The sequence below is a fragment of the Malurus melanocephalus genome, unplaced genomic scaffold (assembly GCF_030028575.1).
Source record: "Malurus melanocephalus ecotype Western Australia unplaced genomic scaffold, MMel_1.1 scaffold_144, whole genome shotgun sequence".
Lineage (NCBI taxonomy): Eukaryota > Metazoa > Chordata > Aves > Passeriformes > Maluridae > Malurus > Malurus melanocephalus.
Genome location: NW_026623376.1, coordinates 386662 through 407554, shown reverse-complemented (window position 1 = coordinate 407554; position 20893 = coordinate 386662). Strand labels below are relative to the sequence as shown.

General features: G+C 44.8%; 1 protein-coding gene across 1 annotated transcript; it reads right to left on the bottom strand.

Moving 5' to 3' along the window:
* LECT2 (leukocyte cell derived chemotaxin 2) lies at window positions 1-4139 on the bottom strand. The gene is made up of 7 exons (XM_057371305.1): window positions 4094-4139; window positions 3360-3492; window positions 2360-2511; window positions 1679-1849; window positions 1250-1364; window positions 627-778; window positions 1-223 (listed from the first exon to the last, which is right to left on the bottom strand). Exons 1-7 carry the CDS (start codon window positions 4137-4139, stop codon window positions 33-35), a joined length of 960 nt encoding a protein of 319 aa, XP_057227288.1. The 3' UTR covers window positions 1-32.
* Between the last annotated feature and the right edge of the window lie 16754 nt (window positions 4140-20893).

Here is a 20893-nt window from a genome sequence, read left to right as displayed (position 1 = left end):
TGGATTTATTTGGAATTTACTGCTTTTCCATTTCAATTTCTTTGCCCTTTCCCCCTTTCAAGATTGCTTGTAGGATCCGAGTGATCGCAGTTCTCAATGTGAATRTGAGATGTGATCCCAGGAAACACTCTTTGCATCGGCAGCATTCTCCCAAGGACTTGTCCCTTGGAAATTGCACCATTGTATCTTACGGGGTGGATACAGAGTAGTTTCACACAGAATCCTGGTGAAAAACGAGAGGAGGGAAACCATCAGATGACTGAAGCACTTCTTCTGTACTAGCACTATTTTAGAAATATTAACAATTTCCATTTTGTATTTTCCACTGAGATAGCAATAGTGGAAATACCAAAATAGAAAAGACACTGGTCACAAAAATAGGTGATGATTGGAGTCATTGGCGTGGTAGAAGGGGGAAGATGGCAGGGAGAAGGTAGGAATTCCTKCTTTAGTAAAGGGAAGAGCTTGAAGACATTCTGCAGAACTCAGTTATTTGCACTAYAGCAGAAGCAAAAAGTTCTGCATGCAAGTGGATAGAAGAAAACGTGGCGAAACTACTTGGCTAACTGCAAGGTAATGCATCCTSTATGACCTCAAAACAAAGAAATATKAAAATAGCTATTTACCTGACCCACTGATTTGGACTCCATCATCAATGGCATTTCCATTGTGGAAGAATTTAACAGGCCCAGAGAGYTGGCCAGAGAAGGGAGCGTACACTGTGGACCCATCAGCACAGATGACATCCACTGCCCGGTGCTTCCCTTTGCCATTGCGTCTGAAAACAAACACATTGTTACAGAAATTTCTGGTCAGGCCCATGGGGAGATCATGGTGAGATCTGGAAATTGATTGTTAGGACAGAAATAGTCAGTAAACTGGCTGAAGGATTGGCAGAGGTTTTTGACTATAGGTGATGTAATGCCATGTAGGGTGGATGACCTGTTAAAGCTGGAGAAAAAAGCCTTTCTTCCAGGTCTTTAAATAAAACCATAGAGTCACAGAAAGTTTGATTGTGTGAAGGATATGAAGTTCAACCGTCCTCTTGAGTCAGGACTGTTCCCAACATGAGGTCAGGTCAGACATGGCTTAGTCTGATAAAAAGCTCCAAGCAGAGAGGTGTTATGAACAATGTGGGCAGCCTGTTTCCTCACGTCAAATCTGTAATTCTTATGTGACCTAAACAGATTTCAATTCTTATTTCAGTGGAAGTACAACAAAACTCCGTGTGTTCCAATTACTACTTTACCTTGGAGCTCCATAGTATCCACAGCCATACTTATCACAGCCCCTTATCTCGTTGGTCGGATTCCCAGCACACACCATGGCCCAGCGTCYGTCTTGTTGTGGCAGTGGTGGAACATCTTTGAAATACAGAAAGCACATCAAAGTTAACTTAAAAATTAACTCTTGCCTGTTTTCAGCTACTATGATTTACGGTCAGGTAAGAACATGCTGAGATTACATCCCATGCATGTTATTGGACTTTCCTCCACAAAATCTGTCATCCTTTAGGAAATRTAAATCCAATGTACACCTAAGCTGGAGGTAATGTTTCTAGATTAGGGTTATTTCATAGAAGAAACATGCTTTAAAGACAAAAACTCAGAGTATCTCAAATCCTAGAGTGCAAATCTACTCTTATTCTGAGCTGYTTTTTGTTGTTTGGGTTKTTTACCAGGCGTAAGCAGATGAGTAGGATCAGARTGGTCGCAGTTCTCAACATGGATGTGAGAAGTAATGCCAGGAAATACTTTTTGCATTGGCAGCATTTTCCCGAGTCGTTGCCCTCTGCGGATTTGGCCGTGGTACTTGAAGGGGTGAATGCAGACGAGTTTCACACAGTAACCTGGGAGAGACGGGAGAGGAAGCGAGGTCAGGAAACATCAGCCTCATCTGCTCCTGGGGTRAGCAAGAAACATTCCCTGCCAGCCTCTTAACTGGAGACTGTAAGGAGGAAGCAGAAATGCAGTCAAAGTACCAACTGCTGAAATCAAAATTACTGTATTTGCTAMGGCAAAAAGGAAAAAGGGGAGTTGGAAAACAGGGACAGGAAAACATCCTCTCAGCAAAACTGAGGATGTATTTCCGGTGCTTTATTTTTACTGTTTCCTTTTTTTTTTAATTTGGGGTTGTTATTTTCCTGCTACCTGTTTTTCAACTCATTTCTTTCCTCCTCTCCAATAAAAGCATGGGAAAGGGCTACATCCAGCCGGTGCTGTCTTCCAATATTTCAGCGTGCCGGAGAGGGTGTAAGAGTAATCAACACTGTGCTTGAACTGAAGAACCACAGAAACCTTGCTCAAGTAAATTAAATTATTACTTGTGCATGTCTAACAGGACACCTGCTGTTAATTACCTGATCCCCTGATTTGGACTCCATCATCAATGGCRTTTCCATTATGGAAGAATCGGATGGGTCCCGAGAGCTGCCCGCTGAAAGGAGCGTACACCGTGGCTCCATCAGAACAGATCACATCCACACCTCCGTGCTTCTCTTTGCCACCATGCCTGGAGACACAAATGCATAATTAGGGACATCTCTCAGGGTTAATGTTATCTGTCAATGGGTCACTCAATGCAGGATGATAGCTGTAGCTTGTCCAGCAAAAGTGTTATACCTGCGATGAAATTTGACAGAAGTAGCAGGATTGAACTATTTTTTTTTTTTTTTTGTTGTTGCAAATTGTTCACATTACTCTGACCTTCTTTAGAGTGGAATGCAATTTCAAATTCAAGTTTATTTCTAATATTCCCAAGTACATGGTGTATTTCAAACTGTTAGAGAAAAGTACCATTTTTCTACCCCAAAATACATTTGTGCCCATGTAAAATAGAATCTTATGTTTGGCATTTTCTCACTTAGAAATTTGGAAGATGCATGATGAAGATGGACAATTTTAGAGCCTGGGGTGAGGAGATGACAGGAAAATGTAGGAGTCATTCTATTATGAAAGCATTTTTTTCAGAGAAATAAAACCTGTTGTGTTATGAGGTCCCTACTTAAAGACAATGATGCTGACAGACTTCTAGTTTGTGTAAATTATTCTACTCAGCTTGTAAGCTGTTGCTGAATGTCAGTTAAATGTCTGGAGTATAAGCAACGAAGATAAATGACACAAATCCTTGAAATACTTCCATTTCCTTTACTCTGTAATTCGTGTAACAGTCCTCCTCCTTCACCCCTGCATCTGCTATCAGCASTGGTGTCACTGCTTCTGTGAGATTGCCAAGGAATATCCCAAAAGTGAGTGAGCTCCCTGCAGACAACACTATTCTCTCAATCTGACTGTCAGCTCTGTTTAACTGTACTCTTTCTCCTGCCTGAACATTTAATTCAGGAAAGCAAAGTGTGTTACCTGTCAGCGCCGAAACTGCCGCAGCCGTATCTGTCGCAGCCCCGGATCTGGTTGGTGGGATTCCCACTGCAGATCGGAGCCCAGTGCCTGTGCTGTTGTTGGGGTGGGTGTGCATCCAGCTGCTTGGTGAAAACTTCACATGGAAAAGAGGAAAAACGGGGAAAATTCAACCACGTTCTCAGTCAAGTGTAACAGAAAGTTTTAAGGTGCAAATTAGGGTGTTTAAAGTGGAAGACGTGAGCTACAAGGAGTTTGTAACTTCAGAAACTGAAATTACAAGCATTATTTATAACAAATTGCAACAAATTACAGATATCATACAACCTGCTGTATAGATTTGATCCATTCTTTCTTGATGTTTTACTTTAAGGTATATACACTAAAACCAGAGCAAAAYTATAGATAAAGATTTTTAAAAACAATTTGTGAAATAAATTATGTTTACTTTCTAAWGATGCCAATTTGATGGTTGGACTTGAAGATCCTTGAGATCTTTTCCAACCTTAATGATTCTATGATTCTTCAGGAAACTTCTCATTATTCAATATATGACTCTTAATGCACATCTAATTCCATACTTTATAATAGTCATAACTGTCCCCATTACCATCATTCTTCATAAAACTAGAGGGAAAAAAMCCCAGCATTATTTCTGTTCCAGTGAATTTCAATAATTCATTATTGTCTGCCTAAACCCAGTTAAGCCCAGCTGCAWTACAGCAATCACAACTCACCAGTGGACACCAAGCTGACCAGAGTGACCAGACTGAGAGCTGACATTTCTCTCGTGTTCTTTGATCCAGTCAAAGACATTGAACACCTGCCTCTCGGGGTATTTAAGTGGTTTTGAAAGCCCAAATTGGTTGTCTTGGCCAATCAGTCTCAAGTGAAGTATTTCAGCTCTGGGCAGGTGGTGTTGCCATACTGGGGACTGTGGATGTCTAAAGGCTCTAACAGTTGTCAGAGCTGGTTGGGAAAGATGGATAAAATAATTGGGCTCTTAGCACACAGTAACTGATGGAAATGAGCAACCCTACATTTCAGGAAACTCTGGTTGAGCTGTTTCTTAACACCTTTTCTTCCCCATCCTGAAGTAAGGGCACATTTAGCCCGAAAATGGTAGAAAACCACAGATACAGTTCAGAGGATTGAGCTGCAGGGAAAAGGTGGGCAAAGCTCCAGAGTGGGTGTCAGCAGTTTGTCCTTTGCTGCTCATTCCTCCCTGGGTGTTTGTGCCCACCAGAGCTTTGTGACCGAGAGCACAGGAAGAGTTTGGCATTGCATGAGAGTTCACTTAGGCTAAGAAATACTGATGCTTTTGCATCAAAACATCTCTTTTTTTCTGGTTCACCAGAAATTGCCAATTATTTCACTTAAATCCATGAAGTCTGTTGACTGAAACTCTGTTTTTTAACAGTGTAACACTAAAACATCTTCAAATTCTGAAACAACAATTGCAAACCTAAGTTGCATGGGCAAAACTGATGTGGAGTTCAGTAATTCTAGGTTTAAAAGTGATGCCATTAGTACCTTCTTGGTTTCAGCTATTGCACTATAAAGCAGACTCCTTTGTGTCTCTTGTAATCCTTCAGTTTGATTTTTTTTTTTGCATCAGAAAAGCATTAGATTTTCTTTACAGACATGTTTTGGATAAAATGAAATTTAAATGAGTCATGGAGCTTTCACATCACAGTTTATGTGAAATATCAGATAGTTTCAAGTTACAGAAACCTCTGGAAGTCCCACAGATTTTGCTCAGAGAAGAAACAGATGTGTCTCTRCCCCACTTCTAGTTTGCAAAGAGCATCTGTACATTGTTTTTTCTGAAAATCTCCATGGAACCAACGGTTGGAGACAATCTTTTCACTTGCATTTCCAAGATTTTCTTTACAGCCAATATTTAATCCCCAAACAATGTTTTAGCCCTCTCTGGGGTTATGACAAGTGGTTTGGCTGGTTTTATCCCTGCTGCTTTCTTCCCCATCCTGCCAGGAAGAACTGCTGGTTTCCACACTCTTAACCACCAAACAGATATTTATATAAAAGTTACATCTCTTCAGTCTGGCTTGGATGGGGTTTTTGTTTGTAATTTGCTCAGTATAATGGCTGATAAATGTTATGACGTGCTGCTAAGAGCTCTCAGCGGGTRTTCAGAATTGGGGGATGCTGAACTGGAAGATGGGGTTTGTGGTTTTGTGTGATCCTTGCCAGAAACTGCCTTCATTGCTTTTTCTCCTTCACGTGTCACAAGCTCTCTGCAAACCCCCTCAGCTCTCCTTAGCAGCAGGATYCAGCAGGGGAGGTGGAATGGGTGGCATTTTCAATAAAGATTTCATGGAGAGGTAATGAAGTATTCCTGAGCTTGGCTAGCTCCATAATGGCTGCTGGGAGCTCTTTTCCTACTGCAATCAAAACCATTTAAAAATAAAGACTTTTTCAGGGGATGCCTGGCCATTCCTAGTGGAGGAGTGTCCAGTGGGATTTCTGCAATAATGATCTCTCTCAACCAGATTTTATTTCTGATTTATTTCAGTTTGCAGTAGGAGAGTTTTAAATACCTCATTAGATAACTTYAGCCCAGGGCAGACCTGCCTTGAAAAGCTTCTGATTTTTATAGACTCCTGTGAACTCACATGCTCCAGATTTTACCAAGGAAAGAATTGMAGCTCTTTGATCCCCTCTACAAAGTCTTGGGAAGGAAATGCTTAGTATAAAGCCAGCCAAGCTGGTAGGCATGAGAAGGGAAGGTGTTATGGGTGCACAGACACTGAGGAAGCTTTTCCTTGAGTCCTGCTTTGCAGTCTGGTGCTTTGTAAAATCACTCTAAGCTCCCCATTCTTTGCAATCTTTTCCCCCATCTCCACTGTGTGCAGGGCTGACTCCGAATTGCTCATAACTGTGTACATTTATTTTTATTTCTTCTCTATGACAGATCCTAACAGCATTATATCTTGCTCTGGTCTTTCAAAAACRCATCAAAATGCCATTGCTACTGCAATATTTCTGATGCACTTCTGGTAAAATATGCTYAATAAAACAGCTTTCAAGTGTAGGATGATGCAGTTGGGATGTCTCAGTGCATTCCCCATCTTTCCTGGGTGAGCTGGCAAGTGCAGACCTCTCACCACGGGCATGAGGAATCTTGGAACCAAAGTTGGAGAGATTCCTGTGTTGGGCAACCAGGATGGTAATTGAACCGTTGGTAGTGCAGTTGTGAAAGACACGAATTGGCCACTTTGCACCCACTAACTGAAGGATATGGAAAAAAAAAACCCCTGGCATTGCAGTCCCTGGAGCTGCAGTTGCATCACTTCCTTCCCTGTGGTGGGGAATGGGCACAGAGATGGAGAGGAGCCAGGTGGGTTAAATTGGGAAATGCTGATCCTTTGCTCTTGCTCGGGGTGTGAGGTCCATTTTTTCCCTTTTTGTGTCAGTAATAACTCACCTGACTGTGTAAAAAAATACCTTCTGACAGACTGAGCAATAGCAAATGGGAGAGTTTGGGGTGATACCATTGAATCACAGAACAGACTGGTCTGGGTTGGAGGGGCACTCATCTCGTTCCACCCCCTGCCATGGGCAGGGACACCTTCCACTAGCCCAGGTGGCTCCAAGCCCCTTCCAACCTGGCCTTGGACACTTCCAAGGATGGAGCAGCCACAGCTTCTCTGGGCACCCTGTGCCAGGGCCTCACCAACCTCACAGGGAAGAATTTCTTCCCRATATCCAATCTAATCCTCCCCTCTGTCAGTTTGAGGCCATTCCCCCTTGTCCTGTCACTTCAGGCCCTTGTCCWAAGTCCATCTCCAGCTCTCCTGGAGCCCCTTTAGGAAGGGGTCTATGGTCTCCTTGAATCCTTCTCTTCTGCAGGTGAACACCCCCAACTCTCCCAGTTTGGCCCAGAGCAGAGGAGCTCCAACCCTCGGAGTGTTTCATGTGAGAACAAACCAGTCTGAGCACCCATCTACCAGCTGAGATGTGGACAATAGATTATTAAATATCCCTAAAAGCTRTTTCTCTGAAAAATACATAATATTCCATGTGCTATTTATAAAATGCAATATATTTCAATAATGACTGTAGAAGCATTTACTCGTGCCACTTGCAGCGCAGGCTTTTGTGGTGGAAATCTAATGTAAAACAAATYGCACTGGCTAATAACTCCAGCTTCTGATGGTTGAAACGAGAGGACTTTTGCCCCAGTAATTAAATAAACTCTGATGAAGGGCAGGGATTGCAGTTCTGGTGGGATTTCAGCAGGTCGCGCTCGCTGATCAGAAAAGCCAGCGCTGGGCCGGTCATGGTGAGGAGATCCCGGGCTGCGGGAGATGCGAGCATCCTGCCCTTCTTTGCTACGCATCAGCTGAAAACGAAGCTGAATTGTGCAGTATTGAAGGCTCCATCTCAAAATTATTTTGCCCCCATTAACAAACATACCTGAGCCTGAGACAGGCTGGTTTCAGTAGGAGAATCAAAGAACTCAAAATACCTTTTTGTTACCCATGTTCTGTCTCCTGGGGAGGGCAAAGCTTTGGTTGAATCCTCCAAAARTCCTTTAAAGTTTGAGGAAACAGAAGGGCAGAGTGTAGATTTGGGTTGCAACTTTAGTTAGTTATTCTGGGACCCTGTGATCCTGTGAGCATTGAGGATCCATCTCCTCCCACATCCTCTGTGGGATCAACCCCATCCGAGAGGACAGTGATGGRCAGGATATGGCAACAGCTTTAAAMTAAATTGTAAAATAAAAGGGWTGGGAGGAAAGGAATCTCTGCAGAAGTGGTGCAGAAACAGAGCAACACTGCATGGCTGACTGTGCTWGCTCTGTCCTCAAAAGCCTAATTGCCCCTGTTTCTTCCTCCAGCACCTTTTCCTCTCACTTCAACTATTTCTAGAACTGTGTATTTTACCAGCTCTTTATTTCCCTCCCAGAGTCAGCTACACATTGTACTTTCCCTTCCTCTAGACCCAGTTAATTTTTAATAGACTGAGAAGATAAAACTGGATTTACTTATGCTGTTTGCCCCAATTGATCTGTGTCCTGAAAAAGAACGTGATATTTGCTTGTTCTCATCTGCTACTGGGTGACAGCCCCAGCTAAAACTGGAAGGTTTTGTGGAGAAGAACCCCTGTGCTTCTGGAAAGACTCTGATTAAATAATGCATGCCTGAAAATATTTGCGAAACCAATCTATGGGACACGCTGGGAAAATGCTGAGCTGTGGTCATTAATGTACAGGTGAAAATGCAATTTGTGGAGGAGCAAAGCTGGGAGGTTGCTGGAGGCTCAGAGCCCTGCTCTGTCACAAAAGTCAGCTCAGTTYCCATTAGGGTTTGCATGGCAAGGTGGGTGCTTGAGTGGGATCTGCTCTTTTCAAATGTAGGTTTATAACTGTGTTAGAACCTGGAATTTTAGTCAAGGGAGCTTTTCTTTCCTGAGGGCAACCAACTTCATGATAAAAAKTTTTAGAAAATTTTCAGCCTGGAGAACACTGGGGACTTTTGCCAAAATATAAGCAAAAGAAAGAAAAGAAGGAAAACTCCTGGGGTTTTTTTCCCCGACAAATTTTCAGGACTCAATTGTACTGACTTGCCTTCACTGTCTGGTTACCATCTACCTCTGCAGGTGGGGCTGAATATTTATATGGACATGCTAATTTTCCATTCATAACAAAATTAAAGTRTTTTCTGCAGAGGGTGAACGAGGCACTGCAGGTTAAACACCTCTCCCAGGTACARCAAATACCTTTCTGCAGCTAGAAGAAACAAACGTGCTGCCAGGACACACACAGCCCCCCCAGCAGCAGCTTCCCTGCCTCTCCAGGGCAGGAATTGTGCTAGGAAATCCTTGAGCCTGCAGCACTTTAGCCCATGACACTCCCAGTAGCTCSCTGGCAGCTCAGCCTGAGGAGCTCTGTCCTGTTAACAAGAGCTTCTTGTCCCGGGAAAGTCTTCAGCTGATTGACTCATGGAAAGAAATGCCTCACTTGGACAAAAAGAAMCCCGGGTGTGCCAAGGCAATCCTGAGGCAGGAGTCTGGGGAAAAGCAATGAGTTACTTCATCAATGTTGTTTTATGGCTCTGGTGATGGGCCCCGGGGAAGATTTGGGTTTCAGTTTTATACAGGTTTTTTTCTCCCCAACTGCCTTAAAATAAAGCAGAAACCAGCCCAAACTCTATGACAGCACAAAAGAAATTCTAAGCAATTTGTAGTGAAGCAGCCCTTTAATAATGTGATTTTCCATGTTTAAGCAGAAGTGAAATTTCTGGCTTATTAAAGAAATCTTCGTTTTTGGCTGAAAGAAAGCAGCAAAGGCCAAGAGGAGTGCACTGCAGCAGGGCTCAGGCTGCTGAGCATTGAGGATCCATCTCCCCCCACATCCTCTGTGGGATCAGCCCCATCCRAGAGGACWGTGATGGGCAGGATATGGCAACAGCTTTAAAGCAGATGTTGTTYCTTACCCTGAGCCTGGTCTTGCTCACAGTATTTTGTTCATGGATGCTTTTGAGGTGGAACCACTGGTTGGGGCTCAGGGGTTTCCACTCCACTGGAGTGACGCTCTGTGCCCAAGRAATGCCCCACAAGTGGGGGGCTGGAGGTTTGACCCTGATGTGCAGCCTCCTCCTTGGGGCAGGATCTCTCTCAGGATGTGGACATGGGATATAAATCCTCAGACACCCTTTTCATAGGCACCAGGACACTGATTTTCACTCCCTTCTTATAGGGCCACTGTACTTGGGTTTGGTGTAAAACATCTTCACACAGAATTCTGTTAACACGGGAGAGAGAAAGGGAGAAACTTGCTCCTATGAAATGGTTTCAAAGCCGGGCAAAGTTGTAACATTCAGTAGCAAAATACAAATGACAATAARATGATAAGAGATTTAGCAGAAATGCTTTAAGAAGAAGCAAAGAGTTGACATTTATTTATGTGTGTGAAGAGCTCAGTAGGCACCATCCCCTTTGGGCTCTGGGAACAGGAAGGGAAAATTATGTGCTGGCACTGGAGGATTGACCTAAAAGGRTGCAGGAAATCTCTAATTCCTCCCCTAAGTAAAAGAGCCCAGGTTCTAGGCAGCCTTTGTTTTAATGAATTGTGTATTCTTTGTGAAGACAAAGGTGATCACATTAGATGCAGAAACAGCTCTGGACACGCTCTGTACTGATCTTCAAGTAAAAGGCTCTTAAGAAATCGGGCATGCTGTTAGCAATCAATGTGCCTCAGCTCATTCTTGCATCTTCCATCAACATTATTTCTTCAACAACTCTTGAGCAGCTGCTGCTGGGCTGGAATTGGCTTCAGAGCCTGGTGGAGCCCAGGTGAGGTGTTTCAGCTGCAGACAACCCCCCAAAGGTCAGCAAGACAAGGAGGGACATTGTGCTGGTCCTGTTACCTGAGGGGGTTTGAGCCCCATCTGTCTTCCCACACTCTGCTCTCCCATTTGGATCGTTTGGGATTTTTTTTCTCAAGAAGAAACACTCTTGGTGTGCTGTTTTTCTGTCTGTCAGATGTCATACACAAAGATGGGAAAATCTTTTTGACAGTAAGATTTTGAAACAATATATTTAGACAGAATATGCAGGCAAAAAATTACAGCGTCGACTTCTGTGCAATTTTTCCATGCCCAGGGCTCAGCTAAACCAAGCCAGATCACATTGCATCATCYCAAATTAATTTTGTTAATTACCAATTTTGTTAGAGACATCAAAGAGGAGAAAAGAGAATGACTGAAGTAATTTTRTRCRTTTCCTCAGAAGCTCAGAAAACGARTGAGTCTATTCCTGATCCTGTTAATAAATATCCTGGGGGCCAAATACTCTCAGTTCCTTGTTGCACAGAGGGTTTGGAGCAGTGGAGGAGAAYGCACCATGGTGAGAGGCAACAGGAAAACCCAACAGCTTCAAGGACATCCTTCAAACTCAACAGCAAAGCCCCAGCCCATGGCAGCTCTGACGCTCCTCAGAGCCACAGGAGAGCAGCCACCACAGCTGATTTCTGCTCCTGTCCCACAGTGGGGGTCACCAATGTGCTGAGCTGAATAAAATGTGCACCAGCCCTTGTGCCACACTGGGAAATTCAGGTTAAGAGCTCTGGGAATCTGGATTTCCAGGCTGCAGATGGGTTTCTCTGGGGTCTTTTAATGAATTTCTGCCGGGCTGACCCTGGTGTGGGAGAGGGGAAGATGGGAAAGGTCTGCAAGGCACAGCTCCTGGCACTGCTCCGGGACAATTGTTGGCTTAGTTTTGATTTTGCTAACTGAGAAGTTTTTACATTGAGTGAATTAAACATGGAAAAGACCAAATTACTTGCTGACATTTTGCATTATACCCTGAGATAAAGATCAGAGAGGTAAAGAGTGATTTGTGAGGGTTTTGTGTGAGCTGTGCAACAGCAGTAGATTCTTTGTTCACATCCTCTGCACCCTCCACACTGCATTTCATGGGGGTACAGCCTTATTCTGTCTCTGGCTCCCAAGGGTTGGAGCCATGCAGATAAACAAACAATTTCTACACATTTTACTTGTTCCTAATTGGATCCAAAGGTGAGTTGTTTTTTTCCTTTTTTTTTTTTTTATTTAATTTTTTTTTTTTTTTTTATTTTTTTTTTTTTTTTTTTTTTTTTTAATTTAAAAAAAAAAACCTGTTTGCAGACAGTTGGCAGTGATTGGCAATTGCTTAATTTTGCATTGATGGCAGGAGTGTGTTTTTTTTTTTTTTTTTTAAAAAAAAACCTGTTTGCAGACAGTTGGCAGTGATTGGCAATTGCTTAATTTTGCATTGATGGCAGGAGTGTGGAAGAGATGAAGCAGGACAAAGGGAGCAAAGCAAGGGTGGGGTGTGAGGGATGCAGGCAGTGAAGGGTTTTTCATAGGGCAGGAGAGGGGGAGCTGTGTGAGAGGTGAGTGGGGCAGGATGGATTTTTCCTCATTTCACATTGTGCTGGGAGACACTGAGAGGGGAGGAAAAAATGTATGTGAGGCACAGGCAACTCTCTTTAGCTGTGGCTGCAGAGCCTACATAGTCTGAAGGGAGGAAAAAATCCCMAAAAAGTCCCAAACTTTGCATYTCTGTAGGCWTTGCAGGACACCCTGTGGTGCAGGAATACCCACTGCTCTGTATTTGGGGTCACAGCAGGAAGGGTGGGTGCCTTGCTTGCAAAGGGGTGAATGAGTAGCAAAATGGTGAACTGTTCATGTGCAAATAAGCACCACGGGGCAATCAAATCAATTGTAATAAAAGTAGGATTAAATTTAAAAGACAATGGCATTAAATTCTAGCACTCAAACTCATAAAACTCTCTAAAAGCAATTCCCAAAATCGTAACCATGCTGAGATCTAATAAAGTTTTCATTACAGAGCAAGTGTTTGGCTCAGCCTGTCACTTAGCAAGAGCAGAGTTGTTTTCCCCTGCATGGAAGGGATGCAGAGTGCTGTAATAGTTTCCTTTCTGTTTTACCAAATACCAAGGCCTGGCTGAAGTGGTTGGCAATGCTGTGAACTCCCAACTTATGCTAAAAATGCTCTTTTAGTAACACAGGTGTCTGAAAACTCACAGCCTGTTTTGGCCTTTGACCCAACAGACCAGATCCTTCTTGTTTACTCCTTTTCACCAGTCAATACAACCTGATGGACCCCAATGTGCCTARACAGAGACCCAAACTGAGCAAAATCCATGGGTGTGGGTAGATTGCAATRAGGGAGAGAGGGGGATTTGGTTTCCTGAATGTCAAGTTTTGGAAATACACAAAATGTCTATAACTTTCTATTTTAATTTCTTACAGGAAATAAGCCCTGAGGCATAGCACTGCAGATGCCTATTATCAATGYCTTATYTTTCCTTCTTTTTCTTTTCTTGATGGTGACAAATGCCCCACGAGCCATATGAGATGACAGGCTGTAATCCCATGTGCCAGCACACTTTCCCTCTGAGTTGTGCTGCTTCTATTTCCCAGAGGCTGCAGAGTGCATAAAAGAGGGCCTGAATTAGTAAAAAAAAAAAAATATAAATTAAAAAAAGCTGTCTATGGAGATAATAACTTATTGTCTTAAAGTTTATGTTTTTCTGTTAATTATGTTTATAAAAATATTAATTTGGATGAACTAGAGGGGCACTGTGGTGTCCAAAGGCAGCTTTTTCAATTGCCTCCCCTTCTCTGATAACCCCTTGCACCTTCAAAAAATAGAACATAGTTTAGCATCAGAAAGTCTTTTAAAAATAATTTTTTAAGGAAACATTGTTGTTAGCATGTAATGGATTCCTGAAATGCAGCATCCAACTTGTGTAATGGGCTCTAAGGGAAAGGATGGTAATGAAACCCAATTTAACTAATGAGCGTAATTTAGAAAGAGACTTCACTGCAGACTTTCACAGGAAACAGTTTAGAAACATTCTGCCTGTGCAAAAGAAGGGGGTTGTGGTTCTCCAAAAAGCCTTGCCCCAATCTGCAGAAGCACACAGCAGTTTTTTGTCAGTTCATGTCAGCARCGGCATCGCTCTTGTCCCTGCAGTGCTGCCCTGGCTGCTGAGAGCTGCCTCTGGAGCCCACCAGCTCCCCTCCACACCCAGGCAAGGGCCAGCTGTGCCTCTCTGCACCCCACTGATCATTTAATCCATCATCAGTTTGAAATCCTGTAGTTTGTGTGCAGAGCTGGCTGTTGGTCCTTGCACAATGAAATTCCTTTGGGGTCCCGGGTCCCCATCAGCRTGGCAGGGATGAGTGGCACAGCCCCATGTCCTGCTGTGCTGCATCAGCCCCACGATGTCCCYCATGTCCCACTGTTGCCTTGAAAGGCCAGTTTTTAATAATGACACAGACACGGTTAAGGGGATAAAAAGGGTTTTACCTCGGTATTTGGGATCCCAGGTGCACAACTTGACGGCAGAATGCACCCCCGTGTACAGCACGGGTACAAGTTTCATAGGTTTCAGGAATTAGCATATCTATCTAGGATTCCCCAATAAGAAACTTCACTAATGCAGTAATGTCCCCCTATTCTAATGAATCCCCCCCGGATGAGGCCAGAGCCCAGTTTACACAAGATGTTCTGGACAGAAGGCTTCACCCAAGGCTGAGCTCAGGTTTAAGCTTCACCCAAGGCTGAGCTCAGGTTTAAGATAGCACAGGGCACACTGACTCCTTCCTCAGGATGTTTGGTCTCTCTGCCCAGCAGAACTCCTAAAATAAGCTGGAATATCAGGAATTACAAGCATGTGGGCTAAGGGGTACAGGCGGATACATAGAGGGTACAGAAAGCGTAAAAAGGAAAAGCAAAAATCATCAGGCATCACCACCAGGTTTGGTCACTCTCTGTGCTCCCCATCAGTGCTCTTGTCTCTGCTCTTGTCCTGTTGCTGGCTTTGGGAGTATTTTTGGATGCTTTTTTCTTCCAAAGTTCCTATTGAGCAAGAACTCACCTTGGCACAGCAAGGCTGACCCAGGCCAAGCCTGTGGAAACCTGGTCCCAGGCAGGTCTTGGCCTTGGGCACTGGAGAACCAGGGATAGGTGGCACTTGTGCTCCAGAGCAGGGAGGTGTTGTTGGGGTGAACTGGGCTGTGGGGGACAGGGAAAGTGGCAGGGCAGGCACTGTCCTCTGATGGAAGGCAGGCAAAAGCTGAACACTGAACAGCCCGTCCTGACCTCCCTGGATCTGCCTGTCTGTGTCCAGGTGGAGGGAAAACATCCCTGTTTTATACATATTTATGTATTTGACACCTGTACTGCTCCTTCCCTGGTTCAGGGGAGTCCAGCCCCAGTGTTGTGGTGTATGGGGTTTGTCAGCATCTGCCCATCTGCACCACCTCTGGCTGTTCAGAGGCCCTGCCATCCTTTTCTCTTTCCCTTTCTGCTTTGTGTGTGCTGAGGAAAGGCTGTGTAGYCCCAAATGAGTCCTTTGCCTCCTCTAGGGACATGAAATAATGACCTGGTGCCAGCTAACAGCAGAGTTTTGTGGGCAAAATGGAAAAGTTGTCTCTTTTTCCTTCATTTCAACACCTGCCATCCAAGGTTGTTCTCTGGCACTTTTGCTCTCATTTGGAAGAAAGAAGAGATATTTATCTTGCCTCAAATTCTTTAAATCCAAATCCTCAAACAGGTCTTGTGCTGCCCAGGATCCCRAATCTCCCCTGTCCAGGTGCCTCAGCTCCTGGGATCAATCCAAACAACTTCTCAGTGCTTTGACATTAGCAGGATGGAGAACTGCACCGTACTGGATATCTAATTATGAAAACACATAAAGGAGGCTATAAAAATAAGTCATGCAGCTATTGTTGTGGCTGCCACTCTTTTGTGYTCAGCAGATTTCTTTTACCCTTTAAGAGGAGCTGTTGATGGATYTTTAAAAGCTGCAGACAGAAATGTGGTGCTGCAGCAGAGCTGGTTTTGCTGATAGGCACAGGCAGGTACCACCTTTCCCCTCACCTTTGGGCTGGCAGAGCCCTGTCCTCCCTAAAATACAGACTGTGTGGGAATGGCCTCTTGGCAGGTCTCTGAACGGAAACCATATCATTATAAACCACTGTCTAGCCTAAAGTACTGCTAAGTGTTCAAGCTATCACATTTCCTCYGCTCGTTCAGGGGTATTTTTAGTGTTGGTGGAGAAAGTTGCTGACTCCAGGTCAAGTAATCCCTCCCTCCCAGGGTCTGTGGTCCTGATCCAGGGAAGATTAACCATTTGTTTAAATGTTTGTTATGGTGAAGACTCTCTCCCAAGCCTTTCCGTGGGAGAGGACTGAGCCTGGACTGCAGGCATGAAGAAAAAAAACAAAACAGTTTGCACTGGCATTCAAAGTAGAAAAGTCTGATACTGCTAAAATGTAGATATCTGTCTAAATGTCATTTCTCCTGCCTACTTCCTTTGCTCATGCCTGATTTTCCCAGGGTGGAGGCAAGCAGCAAGGAGCTGCTTCCACACAGCCTGAGGCTGTTTGGGGCTCCTGAATCCAGCTGTGCAGCGCAGCTGGCTCCAAAGCTTGAAATTGTTTGTTTTACACAAAAGCCTCTTGCTAAGGTAATGGAGGGAAGGCATTGTTAAGCTGTGACTCCCACAGCAAAAAGAAAGGAGCCAGAAGTTGGGATTTTTCAGGGCAGTTGTTGCCATGTTTGTGTGGCCAAGGCTGTTGTCCCCATCTGGTCCTTCAAGGGCAGGGATGTGGGAATGCCACCCTGAAGGAGATTTGAGCCTGGGTGAGGGGACTGCGGGGCTGAAGCCACCAGAGGGAGRGAGCAGCAGGGACACACACCACAGTGCCCAGCACCCGGAGAAGGGCTCAGACGGCTTTTCCATGAGTGTCTCAGAGGAGCAAACTTGCAGGGGACAGCAGAGGAGGGGTTTGGGTGGTGGAGAGGAGCTCTGCTGCATGAGGAGATGGTTGGATGATGGAAAGGAGCTCCCCTGCAGGGCACTGGCTGCAGTTTGGCTCTGGAGGTGAGCGGTGCTGGCAGATTGCGGGTGGGTGGTGATGGTTTGACAGCACGGGGGAGAGGACCAGCGCTGGGATGAGCTGTGAGATGAAGATAAATTGACATGTTTGACATAACAGAGAGGAGCCATGGACAGGGGAGTGATGTGGTTATGCTGACAAGCCAGAAAATGAGCCCAGGCTCCTCTGAGTGAGGAGAGAATTCTATAGCAGAGCCACAAATGCTGGAGCCAGAGCATATTACTGAAATCACCAAATTCCAGTTTAATGAAAAATTAATTCTAGAAAATACATCCCATTTAATTTTAACCTGCCAACGAGTATCCAGCAGCAAGTCTTTCTTGTGGGTAACAATCCCTCAGAGCTGAGGACGTGAGTAGAGTCCCCCTTGATACATTTGAGGGGTCACAGCTGCTTTGTGATTCCTTGAATGCCACTGCCAGTGGTATCAGCACCCTGCTGCTGAACATGTACTCCAGGTTTGATTACTGCACTGCACCATCGAGAGAGGGTTTGCAAATTACTCCTCCTTGTGCCATTAAATTCRCTGTTCATTCCCTGTATTTTTACTACCTTTGTGCTGATAATTTTCCTGTATGACTTCTCTCTGAAAACAGCCTTTCCTGTTAAGAATTTCCTTCCACTGGTGCGTGAGGAATAATTAAAACATCCCTAGGATTTGGTGCTTTGATGCAATGAAGGTTAGGGCAGGGTTTTTTTTCCCTTTTAAGAAATAATCAATTGTCTGCAGACAGTCTTCATGCTCTCAAAAGGAATTCCTTCTTGTTGGCAAGGTCCTTTTTGGACACACAGCTTCAGATTATTTGATCATGTTGTGAAATGGGGGAGACTTGTGGCTCTAGAAAAGCTCATGGATTAAAGGTTTGTTAGTGAAACCAGGAGAGCTCTATCTGAGGCCGTGGCTGTCCATCTCTGGAGATGGATGATGTTGGCAGATCAGAAGTTTGCCACGTCCCACCAAGAGCAGTGGGGTGTGATCAGCTCACACAGGGCTGAGGATCCCCAAAGCTGCTGCAGTCTGGAGCATGCCCTGGGCTGTTTCAGCAGATTGGGGGGTGCTCCTCAGCAGCAAGGGGTGCCTGGCCCTTCTGCAGCATTTCTGACCCAGATGTTCCCAAACCACTAGTGTTGGATCTCTCTCATCTGCTCCTCGGTACTGCTGCAAGGCTGTCCCTGAGCCATTTCAGATACTTGGGCTAAGAAGGTGTTTAATTTTAATTATTGCTGGAAGCACATTTGTCTGCTGCCCAATTCACTTGCAGCTGTGGCTGACACCAAACTTACAATTCTTGCTGTCAAGAGCACAATTTGCACCACTGTTCMTCCCTAATTGGGATGGGAGCTGTTTTGAGCCATGTTGGGCTTTCATCTGTGCTGGAAAGACGTTGTCAGGAAAAATTAATTTCTCTTGTACAGGACAACAGATAACGTGTGCAGATTGCCTGAAGTCAGTCTGGAGGAGTCCCCTCAGCAGCTCCAGCAGAGGGTGCAGTGGCTTTTTGTGTCTGCAGAGCCAGCTTTAGGAAAGGTTGTCCTCTTCTCTCACTTCTYTTTATCCTGTTTAGTTAGAGAAAAAGAGATTGCAGGGCCTTTTCACTTCCTGAAAATTGAGGTTGTTTAATGGCTGTACCAAAAACAATCTCTGCTTAATCTCAGAGGAAAATGCAGCAGTGTTATAGTATATACTCTGATAGCCAACTCTGTCAACAGGCAATGGGAGATTTGTAAGAGTCCTCTTATAAAATAATCTTATTTGCTTTTATGAARCCKTTRTCTATSAAATTKTTGGGKCTGTTACAAGTTTRTAACACTTTTGGGGTGTGCTGCTCCCAATGTTTGCAGTGAGGRCAGGATGTTGCTTTCCYYACGTTWCCAGCTCTCAGTATCACAGGACAGYATCATCCAGTGGATCACTTGAACCTTTAGACTTGCTATAAAAATGCAGATACTGTGCAAAATTAACTCTCTTTAAATTTAAATATGAAACTTCTCCCCGTGCTCAAAGGCTTCTCCTTCCAGTGTCTCCACAGACTGATGTGAGATTTTTCTCTCTGAAAAACACGTTTTAAAAAGTGTCCATGCAATATGCACAGCTGGGCAGGAGTACCCTGACAGCACAGTGATGGAACCTTTCCTTGTGGTACTGGGCTCAGAAATCTTTTGGTTATGATCTCTATAAAAACCAGTTGTGAATGATTCCTCTGCCACCAAGGGTCAGCCAAACTGTGCCACAGAACAGATTTTGGTCAGCAAAGTCTGGTTTAGTGCTTTTTGAAATTAAAAAAGAAGAAAAAAGAAGAACAAAAGAACAAAAAAAACACCCCCAAAATAGCAGTCCTGCAAAGAGCCTGCAGGGTTTCTGCCCCTGGTGAGGCAGGAGCAGCCCTGGTGAGAGCTGGGCACACCCAGCACACGCTGGCCCAGGCAGGGCTGCAGCCTCTGCTGAGAAGGGGCAGGGGATCATTGCCCTGGATTACAGASCAGGGTTTGATGCTGCAGGCTGTGCTGATCAAGGCCTTGACATTCTCATAGCAAGGAGCTTCTGTGCCAAGTTCCCCCACTGGCGAGCAGTGTGACRTGAGTGCCAACTCTCCAGAAGGTTCCCAACCCCTTTGCAGCGGTCTGGGGGCTTATTTATTTCACAGAGACAGTTATGATTGACAGGAATTGGCATGGGGATAATGAGGACTGCTGCAGAAATGATCAGAGGGTTTGCAAAATCTGCTCTTTGAACAGCCAGCATGTAAACTGTACATCTCCAGTGGGGTGGGGCTTTTGTGGTCTCTTTAAAACCTGGAACATGGCAACTCAGTGCAGCCTAATTGGATTCAGCCTCCTAATTCAAGTCTATATTCTYTTCACAGTGAGCTACAGATCTTACAAAGATTATTGATGGGCTATCAGTGTGTGTTTTGTGAGCAATGCACCAAATTTATTCTTCCTGCAAAGGAAGAGAGAGCCAAGAGAAAGCCTGGACAATGCAGCGTGTGCTGGAGCACCCAGGCAGAGCCCCCCTCRCTGCCTGGCTGCTGCTGCAGCCGTGTGCATCGATCTAATGAGGGCCAAAGAGTGATCTAATCCCTGCAGGAGCCACACTGAGCAATTCAGCTTCCATCTTCAGACCTGCTGCTCCCACTGACATCTCAGGGCCATGCCAAGGACATCAGCTCTGGTGTGGGTACGGCCTTGGACCATGTGCTCCACTGCTTATGGCTGTTTGATTGATCTATTTATCCTGAGCTGTCTCCAGACATCACTAAAGGGCTTGCTACTGTGTTTGAAAAGCCTATTATTTCTCTAAATTCCCTCATTTAAATGTGACATTTCTTTGTGTTTGTATGTGCCAAAATGATCCTTGTTTTTACACCAGGCTTGGAAAGCTTCCACTGAACCTGCTCAGATGTGGTGGGGTCAGATGATTTGGCTGTAAGCAAGAGACACAAATTCAGCAGCTCCTTGTCACAGTTTTCCTGGTGGAAAGAGAAAATGAGTAATTTCCTTTTTCTGATGAATGGTCTGAAAAATCGGGTAAACTTTTCCTCAAAAAGGAAACCAGGCAGATGCTGGTCAGTATCCCAGCTTCCCCATTGCTTGTGGTGTGGGTCAAAGCTGACCCATGTGAAGGGGCAGCCTTTTCATTTCTGGAGGTCATTTCTTTGTGGAAGGGCTGAGAGCCCCCAATTTGCTGTTGAGGATGGCCTGGAATGCAGCAGCAGAGAAGAACGTGATCTCTGCAGGAGGTGATGGCAGGRCAGGTTGGGATGAACTGATATGGAGGGCAAGATGACATCTTTGCACCTATTTCTCAAATTAAATCATGGGATRGTTTGGGTTAGAAGAGCCCTTGAAAACCACCTTGTTCCAGCAGCTCTGCCAAAGGCAGGGACCGCTTCCACCATCCCAGGCTGCTCCAACCCACCCAACCTGGCCTTGGACACTTCCAGGGATGGGCAGCTTCACTGGGCAGCCTGTGCTGGGGTCTCTCCACCCTCACAGGGAAGGGTTTCTTCCTCATATCTGATCTAACCCTTCCCTCTGGCAGTTTAAAGCCATTCCTCTTTGTGTTCCTTCTCCATCGCCTCCAGTGGCCCCTTG